At 37.5% G+C, this 19059-nt stretch overlaps 1 protein-coding gene across 2 annotated transcripts in view; it reads right to left on the bottom strand.

Annotated features, from left to right (window-relative positions):
- The window catches only part of FANCM (FA complementation group M), a 72361-nt gene that overhangs the window by 32892 nt on the left and 20410 nt on the right, over positions 1 to 19059 (bottom strand). For both annotated transcript variants that reach the window (XM_025392504.1, XM_025392505.1), the window contains 7 exons: positions 17718 to 17849; positions 15694 to 15826; positions 14929 to 15054; positions 14315 to 14401; positions 10524 to 10708; positions 4972 to 5178; positions 2054 to 2267 (listed from right to left, as the gene is read on the bottom strand). In XM_025392504.1, the coding sequence (XP_025248289.1) occupies positions 2054 to 2267; positions 4972 to 5178; positions 10524 to 10708; positions 14315 to 14401; positions 14929 to 15054; positions 15694 to 15826; positions 17718 to 17849 (1084 nt within the window). The remainder of the gene's footprint in view (positions 1 to 2053; positions 2268 to 4971; positions 5179 to 10523; positions 10709 to 14314; positions 14402 to 14928; positions 15055 to 15693; positions 15827 to 17717; positions 17850 to 19059) is intronic.

The raw sequence follows: 19059 nt of genomic DNA, 5'->3' as shown, positions 1-19059 counted from the left end.
AATAGTCAATTCAGAGCTCTAAGCTCAGATGAATTATATACTAGTGTATATAATATATACTATATATATGCTATATATAGTATATAATATATAATGTATATAAATATATACTAGTGTAAATATATACTATGTATATACACTAGTATATAATTAGCATACATTAACAAAATACATAGTAAATACACTAGTATATATTTTATATGTTAGTATAAATATACTAGTCTATTTATGTACTAGTATAGAATTATAGAATAATTCCATACATAAATCACATAATCTAAGATAAATCTTTGACACTTGAAAAATCAGAGAAAAGGGGAGGAAACAAGTATAGAAAAATGAACATAAGTTAACATTGTCTCAATTTTTTAAAAGGATAGGTTCCAGATATTCACTAAAGAATTTGCCATCGACCCCAGTAACATTTTAGAAATACTTATTAAATACAAGATTAAGTAGCAATTATAAAAAATATAATGATCACTAAAAATGATTTATCCAACCTAATCAAGTTTTGATGCTTTTATTAATTTATCAAATTCGAGAAAACTCAAAAGACATGCTATGTTTTTATTTTAACCAAATAATTGGCAAAATCTTGAAAAATGACAGGTATGTTCCTATTAAGGGAATTTGTATTAGGTTTAATAGACATAGCCAAAAAAACATTGATTGACGGCTCTGAGTTAAGGGAAACATTATTAACAAATTTGAATTGAAAGCAAGTAGTAGGAGGATAAGAACCTTAAAAATGCATGGTATAGGCCAGGCACGGTGGCTCAAGCCTGTAATCCCAGCACTTTGGGAGGCCGAGACGGGCGGATCACGAGGTCAGGAGATCGAGACCATCCTGGCTAACACGGTGAAACCCCGTCTCTACTAAAAAATACAAAAAACTAGCCAGGCAAGGTGGCGGGTGCCTCTAGTACCAGCTACTCGGGAGGCTGAGGCAGGAGAATGGCGTGAACCCGGGAGGCGGAGCTTGCAATGAGCTGAGATCCGGCCACTGCACTCCAGCCTGGGGGACAGAGCGAGACTCAGTCTCAAAAAAAAAAAAAAAAAAGCATGGTATGAAAACAGTGGAACAAACAGTTGAACAAACATAAAAGGTATGGCCTTCAAATATATAGAGTACTGTTATAAAGGTAAACCAAAGATGAAAACTGTATTTTTTATCTAAGAAACCAGATCAATGGGAAAAAGGTACAAAGACACAGATTTTTCAACATAAGAGTCTTCCACTATATAGGGCCATTCAACAATGGAATTAACCTGCTAAAGAAATATAATTTATATTAACAGAGGTATTCAAGTTAAGACTGGGTATGCATTTAATAAGAATGCTGCAGAAGCATTCCTACCTTGGTAAGTAATTGGACCACATGACTCCCAAGGTTCCTTCCAAATGTTAGAATACAGTTATATGATTTTTATGATAGTTTAAAACCCACCTTAAAGATTAAGTAAAATCCAAAAAATAAACTTTTTTTCTCACTTTCATAGTGCAAATATCTCAAGATATTTGAGAAAGGCAACCAGCTAACGCAAATGGCTACCTAAATTACCAGGTAAATATAGGATAAACTATGAAGGAATGTATAGCAAATGGTGCCGTCTTACATGAAGACAAGTTACTATTAATATAGACAACATGTATGTAAAGGATTCTAAGTGCATGGGGATATATATAGGGAATTTCTTTCTGTCTTGGTATTATCTTAGTACATTGTCTTCAGTGCACATTGTAATCTGGTTTAATGCTAATTCAAAAATAAAACTCTTTTCTTTCTTTTCTAAACTTTATGGAGAACATTCTCTAGGTTGGTAGGGTATTTTTAATTTTCCCCAGCACTGAGTTTCTGTCACTCTATACTACCAGTGTCTCTCCATTTGCCACATGAACAATCTCTTATAGACTTTCCAAAGAGAATGTCCATAATATATTACTTAGAACATATATTCAGTTTTTCAAATAAGAAATATTATATCAAGATATGATCTGCTAAGTAAAAACAGGGGAAAAATGCATGTGTCAAATGCAAAATTTATTTACCATCCCTATAGGAAAAGATAGATGACTTTCGCTGCAAGTTCCGAGAAGGCTTCTCTGGTTCATAGACACCATGTGTGATGAACATTTTGTGTAATTTTGGGTTGATTCCATCAGGAACCATTCGTGGACTTCTTTGGTAAAAATGAAGGACCTGCCTGTTACTTGAAATAGCTTTACATATATTTCTTTTGTTGGACTGACTCTGATTATAAATCTGTAAAAACAAATATAAAATGTCAGATTATATTACTTTTATAAATAACAATTTATCCATAACAAACAATTATTAGTTTGGATTTATTGTAAACATAAAGTTAAACCCCAATCCACTTAAATACTTAGAAAATAGAGCTTCTGTTGTCTTGATTTTTTTTTTTTTTTTTGAGACAGGGTCTTACTCTGTCACCCAGGCTCTGGAATACAGTGGTGTGGTCAGGGTTCACTAAGCCTCAACCTCCTGGGCTCAAGCGATCCTCCCACTTTAGCCTCCTGAGTAGCTGGGACTACAGGTGTGGACTACCACACCCAGCTAATCTTTATTTTGTAGAGATGGGGTCTCCCTGTGTTGCCCAGGCTAGTCTTGAACTCCAAAGCTCAAGTGATCCTCCAGCTTTAGCCTCCCAAAGTGCTGAAATTACAGGCGTGAGTCACTGAGCCCAGTTGTCTTGAATTTTAAAACCTATCAGTAAACTGTTAGATTAACCTTTAATGAAAATCATTTCAGGCTGGGCGCGGTGGCTCACGCCTATAATCCCAACACTTTGGGAGGCCCAGGCAGGCAGATCACGAGGTCTGGAGTTCAAGACCAGCCTGGTCAATATGGTGAAACCCCGTCTCTACTGAAAATACAAAAAAAAAATTAGCCGGGCGTGGTGGCACACACTTGTAGTCCCAGCTACTCAGGAGGCTGAGACAGGAGGATCGTTTGAACCTGGGAAATGGAGGTTGCAATGAGCCGAGATCGCGTCACTGCACTCCAGCCTGGATGACAGAGCAAGACTCCGTTTTTTTGTTATTTTTAAAAAAGAAAATCATGTCAAAGTCCATAATTACAAAAGCCCACCTTAGCAGTTACACTGCAGAAGTAAATCTATCTTTGTTACCCTGCCGTTTTTAAAAGAGGTTGATATTTACATAGAAGTGTAAGGTTGTCTTGTGCTTTTTTTAAAAACTATTCCCTATTTCAGTTTGTTCATCTTTCTACACTTCAGTTTCCTTCTCTGTATACAACAAAAGCGTTACTCCCCTTACAGGGTGCTGACAGCATTAAATACAATAATGAATCTGAAACTTGGAACATTACACAGCACAATGTAAATACTGAGTAAATGTGGCCACTGTTACTATTTTACAGATAAGAAACCTAACAAGTGAATGGAGAGGTTAAGCAACTCGGCTAGGTAGTACAATTAAAACCCAATTCCACTCACTGATATTACATGGCCTTTTACCAAACATTTCATTGGGATCATTTTATGGATAAACTAGATGTTACATATGAATATGCTATAATCACATGAAAAGTATTAGAGAAATAATTCATTTTTCAGGATGATTTTAAAGAGTATAAAAAATATTTTAAATCAGGGTTTTTTTCTGGAGATGGAGTCTCACTCTGTTACCCAGGCTGGAGTACAGTGGCAGGATCTTGGTTCACTGTAACCTCTACCTCTGAGGTTCAAGCAATTCTACTGCTTCAGACTCCCAAGTAGCTGGGATTACAGACACGCGCCACCACACCTGTCTGGTTTTTGTATTCTTTTAGTAGAGATGGGGTTTCACCACGATGGCCAGGCTGGTCTCGGACTCCTGACCTCAAGTGATCTGCCCGCCTCAACCTCCTAAGGTACTGAGATTACAGGCGTGAGCCACCATGTCCAGCCTAAAATCAATTTTTTAAAATTATCATAGCTGTTAAGGAGACCTTTAATGTGAATCTATATATTTGGCTGCTATATAGTTACAAATCTATATATTTGTAACTAGTCTCAATGAGTTACAAAAGTTAGTTAATACTTCAGTGTAACAAACACAAAATAATATTTTATGTAACATCTTATTTAGAAAGGCCTGTCACTCAAGATTGTATGAATCTAATTCAAGTTCCTTATCACTTAGAATAGGCATCAGCAAATTTCCATAAAGGGCCAGAAAGTAAACATTTTGGGCTTTTCAGGCTTCATACTGTCTCTGATATATATTCTTTGTTTCTTACTTAGTCAGTTATTTTGACAGCCCTTGAAAAGGAAAAAATGATTCTCGGTTTACTATAGTTCAGAAAGAAAAGTAAACTAAACACAAAGCATAGGTCTTCTTTAGAAGCACAGGAAAATAGTAAAACAAAGTAATACATATTGGTTTTTGGATCTAGGTATCTCTGAATTACTACTTACATATTAAAAATGTGTTTCTTGGCCGGGCGCGGTGGCTCAAGCCTGTAATCCCAGCACTTTGGGAGGCTGAGACGGGCGGATCACGAGGTCAGGAGATCGAGACCATCCTGGCGAACACGGTGAAACCCCGTCTCAACTAAAAAATACAAAAAACTAGCCGGGCGAGGTGGCGGGCGCCTGTAGTCCCAGCTACTCGGGAGGCTGAGGCCGCAGAATGGCGTGAACCCGGGAGGCGGAGCTTGCAGTGAGCTGAGATCGGGCCACTGCACTCCAGCCTGGGCGACAGAGCGAGACTCCGTCTCAAAAAAAAAAAAAAAGTGTTTCTTTAGATGGATAAAAATTAGGAAACTGAATCCAGTCAAAAACTCTCCTAGTTACAAGATAGAATCCAATACAAAGAGGGGAAAATAAACCAAAACTATCTACAGAGTGTTTGGACTTGGAATGCTAACATGTTGATATTCACATTTGGGCTATATTTCTCCAATTTCAATTGTCAAATTGTGTTCCTGCAGCTCTACTTACACGTTCCTCTCGTCCTTCAGAAAGGATAACAACTATCCTGCCTTGACGTTTACGGCCAGTTCTACCCATTCGTTGTACAAGACGAATTGGGCTCTTCTGGGAATCAAAACATATTATAAGATCAACTTCTCCTATATCCAAACCTTCTTCACCCACACAGGTAGAAACCAACGTGTTGTAACCACCATCACGAAACTGTTTCACTACCTAAAATAAAAATGATTGAAAAATAACTACATGCAAATATAAGAGAACTGTAGATCAAAGTATATTTTCCCCCACTCACCTGAAAAATAGTAAAATCAGATTAAAAATCAGCCTCAAAGCTGGCCACAGCTCATGCCTGTAATCTCAACACTTGGGGAGGACAAGGCAGAAGGACTGCTTGAGTCCAGGAGTTCAAGCTCAGCCTGGGCACATAGAAAAACCCTGTCTCCATGAAAAATAAAAAAAAACTAGCCCAGCATGATGGTGCATGCATGTAGTATTAACTACTTGGGAGACTGAGGCAGGAGGATCTCTTGAGCCCAGGAGTTCAAGGTTGCAGTGAGCTATTACTGTGACACTGTATTAACATCTTACGTAACATCTTATTTAGAAAGGCCTGTCACTCAAGACTGCAGCACAGTATGAATATAATTCAAGTTCCTTATCACTTAGAATAGGCATCAGCAAACTTCCATAAAGGGCCAGAAAGTAAATATTTTGGGTTTTTGGGATGTATTAAGTCTTCTCATAAACATTTCGGTTGCACTGGTCCAAGGATTTTCCTTCAATATGGAAATCCTCAGAGTACAAGGAGAAACAATGCTGATGATTAAACATTAAGATTCTAGCCTAGGCAACAGAGTAAAGCCTTGTTTCAACAAAACAAAACAAAAAAATCAGCATCAAGGATAGTACAGAATAGGAAAAGAAGCAATCAACTGGCAATATAAGCCAAAAGAGATTATGGTAAAATAAACAGTTCTAATTATTTTGCTTTAGCAATGGTTGTGATGTCAAAAGGATTTGTCCACAATTTAACAGTTTGTCACTGAATGAGAAACCCCAGAGTTTATTTTTTAGCATCACAGAAAGGGGAACAGGGCAGGTAAATAGCCTACAGCAATCACTCCTATTTATCATATCTTAGACCTAAATGTATATAGTTTTATCTGAAATCGGTTTATAAATATTTCTGATAATATTTGTAAGAATGATGTATTACTCTTAGAAGTCATATCTTACCTTTTATACTATCATTCCAGGATTTCTCTGAGATCAGTTTAATGAAACCCCAATAGCGTGAGGAGTTAATGAAAACATTAATGAAACATTTTCTAAAAGTCCCTTAAGCCTTATAAACTTAGTTCTCAACTGCTCTGAGCCTCAGTTTCTCCATACAGACCAATACCAACATTGCAGGTTTGTGTACAGTGGAGTGGTGGCGGTGGTAATTAAATGAGATAATGCAACATCAAAAGCTGAATTAGCTGATAAATAATGATAGCTACTATGTGCAAGGGCACCCTATGAGGCAGGTAACATAGTAAGTACTTTATACGTTAGTTTCTACTGTCAATGACCCTATGAGCTAGATATCATCATTGCATTTTATTAAACAATCTGAAAATCTGAAAAGTTAAGCTATTTGCCTAATGTCTCACTAATAATCATCAGCATTTGAATGTTGGTGTCTCTGACTCCAAAAACCTAACTTAATCTATAAGCTAGTGTTATTGTTAAAAACTACAACCTTAAAAGTAGGATAATAAACATAAATGTATCATGTTAAGTCTTCTCATAAACATTTCGGTTGCACTGATCCAAGGATTTTCCTTCAACATGGAAATCCTCAGAGTATAAGGAGAAACAATGATCATGATTAAACATTAATAGTAATTCATTTTCTTTGGAATTTGTAATGACATTAAGCCAACCTGCATCTAACATAGAAAAGCATATGTCCTTTTTGCCCAGATTTTAAAAAAAAAGGCCACAGTGCTAGATACATTTTTAAAAATTATTAATGTAATTAACAGATTAATAATGTCAATTTTCTTTTTAGTTAACATGTATAAACTAAACTGTTACTTCCATGCTTAAGATTGACATTAATTTGCCATTGAAAATATACTTTCATGAACCCTTTCCACAAATTCAAGACATATATTCAATTGTTTATCCAGTATCTCTGCTTGATGTTTAAAAGACTGCTACTGAGAGTGTGCTCCGTGAACTGTTTATTACTGGTGCCTGTCCAAAAACTGTTTATTACTGGCTGACAAAAAGATAAGTACAATAACTGAAAGTAAGGGTTTAGACACTTGAAAGAGTAATTTTGTTGGCAGACTCTAGTAATATTTTTAAAATTGGACTTGAACTTTATTTTTCATTCATTTTACTTTCTAATAATTCATTTTTATTATATTATTCAAAAGTATCAGTATGTGATGTAGTGGGGGAAATAAACTAGTCCTCTACCAGTTTCAATAGTTTGAAAAGCATTAATCTGAGAGGCATGTCAAAGTTAACTCATCTAAAACCGAGCTCCTGCTATTCCCTAATTCTCCTGCCTCAGCCTCCCAAGTAGCTGAGATTACAGGCACCTGCCACCATCCCTGGCTAATTTTAGTATTTTTAGTAGAGAAAGGGTTTCACCATGTTGGCCAGGCTGGCCTCAAACTCCTGACCTCAAATGATCCGCCTGGTTTGGAGTCCCAAAGTGTTAGGAATACAGGCATCAGTCACCATGCCTAGCATTTCCTGCAGTCTTATTCATCTTAGTTAATACCAGCTCCTTTCAGTTGCTCAGGCCAAAAACCTTGGAGTCATCCTACAGCCAGACTTCATGTGCCTTTATCTCATATCCCACTCTAATTTGTCAATACACCATCAGCTTGACCTGCAAAATACATTCAGTACTTAACCACTTCTCACCACTTGCCTTGTTACCACCCTAGTCCAAGTCACCATCATCTTCAGTTTAAATTGTTGTAAGTCTCCCAACTGGTCTCTCCACTTCCACCCTTACCCCCTACAGTTTATTCTTCGGACAATAACCAGTATTTTTTCTTTTTCTTTATTTGAGACAGGGTCTCACTGTGTTGCCCAGGCTGAAGTGCAGTGGTGTGATCTTGGCTCACTGCAGATTCAACCTCTGGGCTCAAGCATCCTCCCTCCTCAGCCTCCCAAGTAACTGAAGCTACAGGCACATGCCACCACACCCAGCTAATTTTTGTATTTTTGGTAAAGATAGGGTTTCACCATGTTGCCATGGTTGGTCTTGAACTCCTGGCCTCAAGACATCTTCCTAACTTAGCCTCCCAAAGTGCTGTGATTGCAGGCATGAGTCACAGTGTCCAGCTGATTCGTTTAAAATATAAATCAGGCTAAGACCATCCTCTGCCCCAAACTCTCCAAGAACTTCTCATCTCAGTCACAGTAAGAGAAAGTCATTAATATGGAAATGACATACAGGGCCCTAAAGGATCTCGCCCTCCCATGTCTTCTGACTTAATATCATGTTTCTAAATAAATGGACAATGTACAATTATTTGCCTGCAAGCTCATTTCAAAATAAAACAGCTGTTATGAAAGCAATCACATATAGGAGTAATAAAAAAAAGTTTTTACTTTGGCATACATTAAAATATTATTGATATAAATGAGTAAACGATAGTCAGTAAAATCAATAAGGTTCTTACAGTGCCTGACAAGCTCAGGAAATAATGACTTTAAGTAATACTGAAATTGATCAGAGATCGGATTGGGTACTGTGGGTATTTTAAATAATGAAAATGCTTGACCTCCAAAACAAAAATCCAATTCATTTTTCATTCATACATAAATGTTAAGAGTAGTAATCACCCAATAGATGCCTTAAAAATATGTATAATCTGACTAGATGATGGGCAAAGGTATTATTTTCAGATTCAGGAAGGCACTCCCCATCATATCCAGTCAGCTTAAACAGACTCTTCTCGGTGTAGTCAGGGCAGGTATAAAAGGTATTTAAAGAATACCTGACCATGGCTCACACCTGTAATCCTAGCACTTTGGGAGGCTGAGGCGGGCGGATCACGGGAGGTCAGGAGATCGAGACCGTCCTGGCTAATACAGTGAAACCCCGTCTCTACTAAAAATATAAAAACTTAGCTGGGCATGGTGGTGGGCACCTGTAGTCCCGGCTACTTGGGAAGCTGAGGCAGGAGAATGGTGTGAACCTGGGAGGCAGAGCTTGCAGTAAGCTGAGATGGCACCACTGCATTCCAGCCTGGGTGACAGAGCGAGACTCCGTCTCAAAAAAAAAAAAAAAAAAGAAAAGAAAGAATACCTGACCAACATGGTGAAACCCTGTCTCTACTAAAAATACCAAAAAAAAAAATGAGCTAGGTGTGATGGCGGGCACCTGTAGTCCCAGCTACTCAGGAGGCTGAGGAGGGAGAATCCCCTGAACCTGGGAGGCAGAGCTTGCAATGAGCCGAGATCGGGCCACTGCACTCCAGCCTGGGTGACAGAGCGAGACTCCATTTCAAAATTAAAAAAAAAAAAAAAGAAGGCTACCTCCCGGCCGGGCAAGGTGGCTCATGCCTGTAATAAGCATTTTGGGAGGCTGAGGCAGGCAGATCACCAGAGGTCGGAACTTTGAGACCACCCTGGCCATGATGGTGAAACCCCATCTCTACTAAAAATACAAAAATCAGCCAGGCGTCGGTGCCTGTAATCCCAGCTCTCTGGAGGCTGTGGCAGGAGAACCTATGAGGTGGAGGTTTCAGTGAGCCAAGATCATGCCACTGCACTCCAGCCTGGACAACAAAGCGAGATTCCATCTCCAAAAAAAAAAAAAAAAAGGCTACCTCATCTACTAACGTCTGCAGATTCAAAAAAGGATCTGTCAAAATGAATTAGAAATTAAAGAGATATCTAACTGGCAGTCACTACTCAAGTATAGACTTACACAGTTAATTTATAAAAAGCTGCATAGATTTTATAAAAATCAATAACATAAAATTTCCCTCAAAACCTCACAGCACTTAGAAAACAATGTTCTCTTACTCAGAGGATGAGGCTACCTTAAATACTATCATGGTTTCTTCTGACCCCATTTTTAAAGTAAGATTTTTAAATAAATAAAGATAAGCTAATTATTTGTTTAGAATAAATTATTAAAGTGACTTAACGTAAATAGTAAACATTTACTGGTGGCTCTACAATAAGATCTCTTTTAATGCTTACGACAACCCTATGATGTATGTTTACAGATAAGGAAAACTGAGTAAGAAGTAAAGAAACTTTTAAGTGGGAGTCAGGATTCCAACCCAGGTAATATAATTCTAGAGTTTTTCTGCTTAACTTTTATACTTTACATTACTTTAAAAAAAAAAAGTTCCAAACCCACATAAAACATTTGTTATCATCTTTCAAAATATGCTCATTTTTACTTACATGTTTACTATAAAATTGTTTTTAAGTAGCTAATTGACCAGTGAGTTAAAACTAACAAAAAAAGAACAAGTGCAAAGCTAATCAATCTTATTTTTATTTTCATAAATTCCAAAAATAATTACCTCCAGTTGCTCCTTCTGGGTAAAACCCTTCGTGCTTTTCCCTGAGGCATGGCCAACAAAAGTCATTACTCTAATAATTGGCTGATGCTGTGAAAGCATTTCTGCAATTTCTTGAACACTATCTCGAAATGAAGAGAAGATCATAACTCGGGTCTCATCACATTTCTTTTCAGAAGTGTTTTCAGCTATATATATACAAAAACTTTAATTACAACTTTTTATAAAGCATTAAGACAAGAACTAGTTCAAAAGACAAACCTGAAAGTATTATGCTAACAAATGATAGTTCTTTCAAAAAAATAATTTAGCTGGATGTGGTGGCACACACCTGTAGTCCCAGCTACTTGGGAGGCTGAGATGGGGGAATCACTTGAGCACAGGAGTTCAAGACCAGCCTGGGCAACATAACATAGCAAGACCCAGTCTCTAATAAACAAACAAATAAATAAATAATTTCAAACATCTTGAAATTTTACTTTTAAACTATATTCTCTATTAATTTTAATAATCGTAGCTTGTTATTTATCATTGGCTGTCATAAAATAAAATCCTAAACAAATCAAATATGAATTACCTGAATCACTTTTGACTAGTCCTTCAATTCAGGCATAACAGCTATCATTTCCCTTTACCTTCTAAGATAGCCAGAAGCACAGAATTATGTAGCTCCCCCTAATTTCATAAGTCTTCTCTTTCCTTTCTGTTCACTAAAGGCAATGTCTTAATCCACGCCATGCATTCTGTCCTCAAATCTACTATACTTTCAAATTCTCCAAAGAAAACTGCAAAATATACCCTACAGTGAATTCCAAAGCTGCTCCCAATATGTCTCTACTGAGGGGCAGGTGGGGTAGGGGGGTGGCGGACAGCAGAATGCACTAATAAGAACATGATCTTTGTGGCTGGGCACTTAATTCTCTGGGTGATTGGTGATCATGGTAGTTATTTAAGCTCTTTAAGCTTTAGTTTCTTCATATCTAATATGGATTGATGTATACATGAAACAGTAAATGTCAAGTATATAGTTTTGCACTTATAGTAATTGGTTAATTATTGCATATTGTGTGGGGTTTTTGGTTGTTTGTTTTTATTTTTGAGACAGGGTCATGTTTGGTCACCTAGGCTGGAATGCAGTGGCACCATCACGGCTCACTACAGCTTCGACCTCTTGGGCTCAGATGATCCTCCCACCTCACACTCTGAGTAGTTGGGACTACAGGCACATGCCACCATGCCCAGTTACATTTAAAATATTTTTGTAGAGACCAGGTTTTGCCATGTTGCCCAGGCTGGTCTCGAACTCCTGGGCTCAGGAGATCTGCCCACCTCAGCCTCCCAAAGTGCTGGGATTACAGGCATGAGCCACCACATCCAGCCTCTAATGATTTTTATTATCTTAATCATCATATGTGTTCCAAGGACTGCACTAAGCATTTTATGTATGTTAACTCATTCAATCTTCACAACTCCTCTAAGGAATAAATGACTTATTAAATATAAAGTTAATTTACAATACAAAAGCAAAACGTAGGACTTGAAGAAGCAGCTGTTCCAAGTAAAATTATTCTAAACAAACTTCTTTTAATTAATCATTGCATCAAGCATCAAGCCTCTGTATGTGACCAGCTCCTGAATGAATTGCTGCTTTCATCACAAAACCTACATCTCCTTCAACCTGTCACAGCCTGCCTTTTTACCCTCATTCCACTAAAGCTCCTTCCAGCAAAATCAATAACTTCCATACTGCCAAGTTCAATGGCCACTTTTTAGTTTAACACACTGTACTCTTTCCTTCTGAAATAGTCTCTTTCGTCAGCTTCTCTTACACTTTACTTGTCTAGTTTCATCCCCAAGGTCCTTAGTGGCTTTTTTTCATCCAAACTTTGTTGATATTCTTCAGGACTCCATTCTGGATCCTCTTCTGTCTGTCTCTAAACTGTTGTCCTGACAATCACATCTATTCCTGAAACTTTAAATATTACCTGTATGCTGATAACTCCAAAATGTATTCACATATATGTAAGTATGTAAAAACAGCACCAACCATTCTTCTGAGATCTACATTTGCTTATCTAATTTTAGGTGTCTCAAAAACATCTTAATGTGTTTGCTCTTTCTTTTGTTATTCTTTTTTTTTTAATTGAAAAATAAAAGTTGTACATATTTAAGTTGTACAATATGTTTTGAGATGTCTATATACATTGTGGAATGGCTAAATTAAGCTAATTAACATACGTATTACCTCACATACTTATCTCTACATTTTTCACTTTACTCATGTAATCATTTGCAAACATGTACACATAATTGTATATACCCAGCCAGATTCCTTTTTTCCTTTTTTTTTTTTTTTGAGATGGAGTCTCACTCTTGCCAGGCTAGTGTGCAGTGGCACGATCTTGGCTCACTGCAACCTCCGTCTCCCAGGTTCAAGAGATTCTCCTGCCTTAGCCTCCCAAGTAGCTGAGACTGCAGGCATGCACCACCACACTCAGCTAATTTTTGTATTTTTAGTAGAGACGGGCTTTCACCATGTTGGCCAGGATGGTCTTGATCTCGACCTCGTGATCTGGCCACCTCAGTCTCTTACAGTGCTGGGATTACAGGCGTGAGCCACTGCACCCAGCCAATTCTCTTTTTTCTTATACCATATGTCTAATCCACCAGCAAATACAATAAATAAGTTGGCTCCAATTTGAACATATCTCTAGAATCTATTTCCCAGCACCTTGACCACTATTGCCTTGATGCACACCATTATTATGTGTCATCATCCAAGACTATCATAATAGTTTTCTAAGTTATCAACGTCTATGCTCCACAAAACTACCAGAGTGATCCTTAAAATGTCATGTCATTCCACTGCTACAAATACCTCTCTTTGGTTTTGCAAAGCACAAATACTCAGAAATTAAAAACTAAAGTCTGATATTATCTGGATACCTCTCATCTATATCGCTTGTAGCCTCAGTCACACTAATCTAACCACATTGGTCTGTTTAATCATACCAAGCACCCTACTGCCACCTCAGGGCCTTTGAATCTGCTATTTTTACTGCTTAGAATTATCTCTCCCCCAACCTCCAAAACTCACAAGGCTTCCTCCCTTATCTCCATTATCACTTTAAATATCCCTCTACAGAGAAGCCTTCCATAACCATCCTATATAAAACAGCACTCCTCTATAACTCTCTCTCCTAACCTACTTTACTTTAATCTTCTACTTGACTATATATTGTTTTACTGTCCACTTTCTTTATATTATCCCAAGCTAACTTATATAGTACCTTATTCTTAACATTCCCACCACAACCCTTGCCCTAACCCTTCCAAAATTTCTCAGAGCTTTTTAGTATTCCTTATCCAGAGTAATTAAAAGCCCATCTTCTCCATAAGAAATGTTAGAATAAACTAATAAGCTGAAGTTTTTTGTTTTATTTTCGAAATTATTTATTTTGAGTTTTGCTCTTGTAGCCCAGGCTGGAGTGCAATGGCACAATCTCGGCTCACCGCAACCTTCACCTCCCAGGTTCAAGCGATTCTCCTACCTCAGCCTCCCAAGTAGCTGGGATTACAGGCATGCGCCACTATGCTCGGCTAAGTTTTGCATTTTTAGTAGAGATGGGATTTCACCATGTTGGTCAGGCTGGTCTTGAACTCCTGACCTCCCGTGATCTTCAGCCTCCCAAAGTGCTGGGATTATAGGCATGAACAACCACACCCGGCCATAAGTAAAGTTCTACCTCTTGCAATAACTTTGCCTTGCCTTAAAGCTACTAAACATGACCTACCATTCCATGACTTGAAGTGTTCAATTACAACTTCTTCTAATTTCTTTAACTTTGGATGACTATAAACAAATTTTTTATTTTTATCTCCTGGAAAAAAACAAAAATATCAATTAAAAAAAATTTTTTTTCCATATTCAATTACACTAGTGTATATTAAAGTTATCTTTTCCAATGCATATGTTGGACTTTTAAAAAATTTTTTTTTAAATTTAAACCAGAGGTAACATCTAGGTAGCACGTAAGTCTTACTGTAAAATGAACTTTGAACTTTCATAAAAATTTCATTCTGAGAGAACCTAAACAAGAACCAGCAGCAAAGCAAAAATATATTTTAAACTATAAATCAGGTTTTGATAGTTCTGAGAATTTTCACTACCACTAACAACTACTAACATCTGTTATATGTTTATAGTTTAAACATTGTTTAAGGCATATAAACTTTAAACTTGTATACATTAATCTTAACTTTAAAAATGAAATAGTTACACATTTAACAGATCTGTTGCTACAAAATAAAAATAATTGTAGACATTTGCATCAAAGGAGCAAAATTTCAAAATTAACTTTGATTAAGAAACACAATGCAATACATAATTTTAAAAGAAAAACCAGACCTTGTTGGATAGCAGAAACACTATCTGCTGAAGTACTACGTGTATGTGCAAACATACACTCTAGATGATTATAGAGCTTCATGAAGTCTTCATTTCGGCCAAGTTCATTTTTTGACCGTGTCATCCCTTCAGAAATTAAGAAAAGGTTTTCCAAATAAATAATAATAAAACTGATAAAATGTATTATTTATTAAAAAGAAATTAAACTTTAGCAATGAATGTAAGTTTTTCAAGTGTAAACATGAAAACCAGCAACTTTTTGCAGTTCTACATTCATATATGTATTAATGAATGGTTTCCTTTTCTCCAGGAATTTATTAAAAACAAAGAAACATGGCCATTTGTTAATTATTCCAGTGCTTTTTAAAATAAATCATTTTTAAGTAATCCAAACTCTTTGTCTTTTTGTTTTGGTTTTTTTGAGACAGTCTCGCTCTGTTGCCCAGGCTGAAGTGCAGCAGCGTAATCTTGACTCAAGGCAACCTCCGCCTCTCGGGTTCAAGCGATTCTCCCGCCTCAGCCTCCTGAGTAGCTGGGATTACAGGTGTGCATCACCACACCCGGCTAATTTTTGTATTTTTATTAGAGACGGGGTTTCACCATGTTGGCCAGGCTGGTCTTGAACTCCTGACCTCAAGTGATCCATCCATCTCGGCTTCCCAAAGTGCTGGGATTACAGGCATGAGCCACTGTGCCCAGCCCTTCAATGTCTTTAGCCAAAATAATACATGTCATTATTTCTTTAAATAATTTGATACAATTTACCTTTAGTTCCATCCATAATTCCACAAAGGAAGAAATATAATGATCTCATTCCCATTTGCTGCAATAATTCATAACCATGATATAAACTAATACAAATAGCAAACTCTCCCTCGATTACGCCTTGTTGTATTCCCTAGAAAAACAGCATATGTCAAATTTAACCAGAGAAATAAATGAACATACACGCTCCATGCCCAAGTTGTCAGGCCATAGTCAGTGTAACATTTATAATATAATCCAAATGATCATAATAATCATTCCCTTCTATACTGCTATAACTGACTGGTTATTAAATGTCATCTTACAGGATGTTGCTATGGAAAGGTACCAATGTATTTTTTATGTAAAATCTGCCCCTTTGTTTTTTTTTTCTTTAATTAAACAAGAAACTTACATTTTAAAAATAAGGAGAAAAAAATTATACTGTTTTTCTTTACAGGTAAATTAATTGGCAGTATATAGATATATTTGTTCTTTCAAAACTATATAGTAAGCATCTACTACATGTCAAACACTGAGCTAGATACAATGGAAATGGGAAATAAGTTAGATATGGCCTATCCTCATGCATGTTACTGGCAAAAATACAAATATTTAATCAGACTGTTTTAATGCCAACATTTAATACCAAGTTTAGGTGCCATGAAAATATCTGATACTGAGCCCCAGAAACTATTCTAAGCACATTACTTGCACAATTCACTTAATCTTAGTATCTAGCAGGTAGCTACTATTGTTATGCTCATTTTACAGATGAGGAAGCTCATACAAGCTGTAAGTAGCAGAACCACTATTTAGACCCAGGAATTTTGGCTAAGAGGCCTTGTGCTTTCAACCACTACTCTCATGGAAAAATGAAGGACACATTCCTTTATGGAAGTACATGGTATGTGTATCTATCTGATAAGATAGTTTTTAAGGACAGCATGGAGAACATATTCTAATTATTTTTCTTTGAGATGAAGACTACTGTTTTCTAACATTTTTAGTAGCATTTAACCTTTGGACCTAGTTTGACAGACATTTTCCTATCCATTTATTTTTTTCCAATGCAGGTTAGAAACAAGAAGCTTGCTGTGATGCTTCCTTTAAACTCTGGTATTGAGAATAAGAATAAATGTTCTGTGTCTAAAATTCAGTTACAATCTACCCTCTCATGGCCTTGCGACTTTACAAAATAAATGGACTTAAAGACAAATTCTTCATTAAAAGTTAAAAAGAAAGGTTGGGCACTGTGGCTCACATATGTAATCTTTGGGATTACACTCTGGGAGGCCAAGACAGGCGGATCACCTGATGTCAGGAGGTTGAGACTGGCCTGGCCAACATGGTGAAACCCTCTCTCTACTAAAAATACAAAAATTAGTCAGGCATGGTGATGCGTGCTTGTAGTCCCAGCTACTAGGGAGGCTGAGGCATGACAGTCACTTGAACCTGAGAGGCAGAGGTGACAGTGAGCCAAGGTCACGCCACTGCACTCCACCTTGGGCAATAGAGCGAGATTCTGTCTCAAAAAAAAAAAAAAAGAAAGAAAAAGTTAAAAGGTAAAATTTATCTTAACACAAATCGTTACATTGTATTCTTGCCAGGTTTTTTTCATGCTTTTATAAACTATATAAACATTTCTGATTTTTTTTTTTTTTGAGACAGGTCTAACTCTGTCACCTAGGCTACAATGCAATGCTAAAATCACAGCTCACTGCAACCTCGACCACCCAGCCTCAAGCAATCCTACCCTGCCTCAGGCTCCTGAGTAGGTACATACCACCACACTTGGCTATTTTTTTTTTTTACATTTGTAGAGACAGGATCTCACTATGTTGCCCAGGCTGGTCTTGAACTCTGGGGCTCAAGTGATCCTCCCACCTTTGCCTCCCAAAGTGTTGGGATTACAGGCATCAGCCACTGTGTTCAGCCTCATTTTTTGATGAGCTAATAGGTACCCAAAAAATCAGTACCTATGTTTTATCCTGGCTTTAGGTGAAAATTTACTCTGTCATCAAAATTTATTTAAAAATACCTACCACAATATTCGGAGATGGGTTTTTCCTAAATTGATCTCTTGCCAGAATTATCTGGTATTTTGTTAGATTTGGGATATCCCTTCTCATCAAAACATTCCTCTGAATCAAAGAATGAGCAAATGATTCCAAAATCTGCAAATTTAAAAGCAATCTAGTTTAAGCTTGCTCTAAGTCCTTTTTCAAGTACAATCATTTTCTCACATATTAAAATAGGAATTATATATTTAATAAGGTTTGCCTTACAATGAATGCTTAAGTAAACTCAGCAATGATAACATTTAAAACTACTTGACATCTATCCCCAAATAATATCCATATAAAAATCAACATGAGCAATTATTATATACAACTATAATTTAAGAATACATTTGTTAATCTGTTTATTTCTTTTTTTTTTTTTTTTTTTGAGACGGAGTCTCGCTCTGTCGCCTAGGCTGGAGTGCAGTGGCGCCATCTTGGCTCACTGCAAGCTCCGCCTCCCGGGTTCACGCCATTCTCCTGCCTCAGTCTCCCGAGTAGCTGGGACTACAGGCGCCCGCCACCTTGCCTGGCTAATTTTTTGTATTTTTAGTAGAGACGAGGTTTCACCGTGTTAGCCAGGATGGTCTCGATCTCCTGACCTCGTGATCTGCCCAGTGCTGGGATTACAGGCTTGAGCCACCGCGCCCAGCCCTAATCTGTTTATTTCTTAACTCCTCTCTCCCTCAACCTACACACACTGTAATCTAAGTGTAAGTACCATGAAAGAAGACCTTTGATTTCTTCACTGTTACAACCTCAGTACCTACACCAGTTTGGCACTTAGGTCCTCAGCAGATACTTGTAGAGTAGTTTGTAAAGTACTGAATAAATTGAAATGTCTTGAGTATATTTAATTTTACTCACTGACTCATTTTTTTCAACAAATATTTATTAAGCACCTACTATGTAACAAGCAGTGTTCTAAATGCTGGGTGTTTGGGTGAGGGGGAAAGGACAAGATGGAGGAAGGTGAACAAGATGGAGCAGTCCCTGTTGTTTCCGGGTTTTTCATCAAAGATTTTCCCGCGCCCAGGAAAAGAACCAAATCAACTGAGCATGTGCAGAGTGACGTCAAGCCGGGGACACCGAAATTCAAGAAGCCACTCCTACACACACGCCCCAAACTCCTCCCCCTCCAGCTCCCAGGCATGAAAGTCCACTGCCGGTAAGCGCCGTTGTGACTTCTTCGGCCCCCGCATTTGTGGACCGGAGAACATCACCCAAGAGGACCGGCGCGACTTCCCTGGTCCCCCACACCTGAGGACCAGAGAACCTCGCCCGAGAGTGTGTGCATATTTGCAATAAAAGACTGCCACTTTCT

The sequence above is a fragment of the Theropithecus gelada genome, chromosome 7b (assembly GCF_003255815.1).
Source record: "Theropithecus gelada isolate Dixy chromosome 7b, Tgel_1.0, whole genome shotgun sequence".
Lineage (NCBI taxonomy): Eukaryota > Metazoa > Chordata > Mammalia > Primates > Cercopithecidae > Theropithecus > Theropithecus gelada.
The sequence above is the reverse complement of the archived record's forward strand: the minus strand, read 5'-3'. Positions and strand labels throughout refer to the sequence as shown.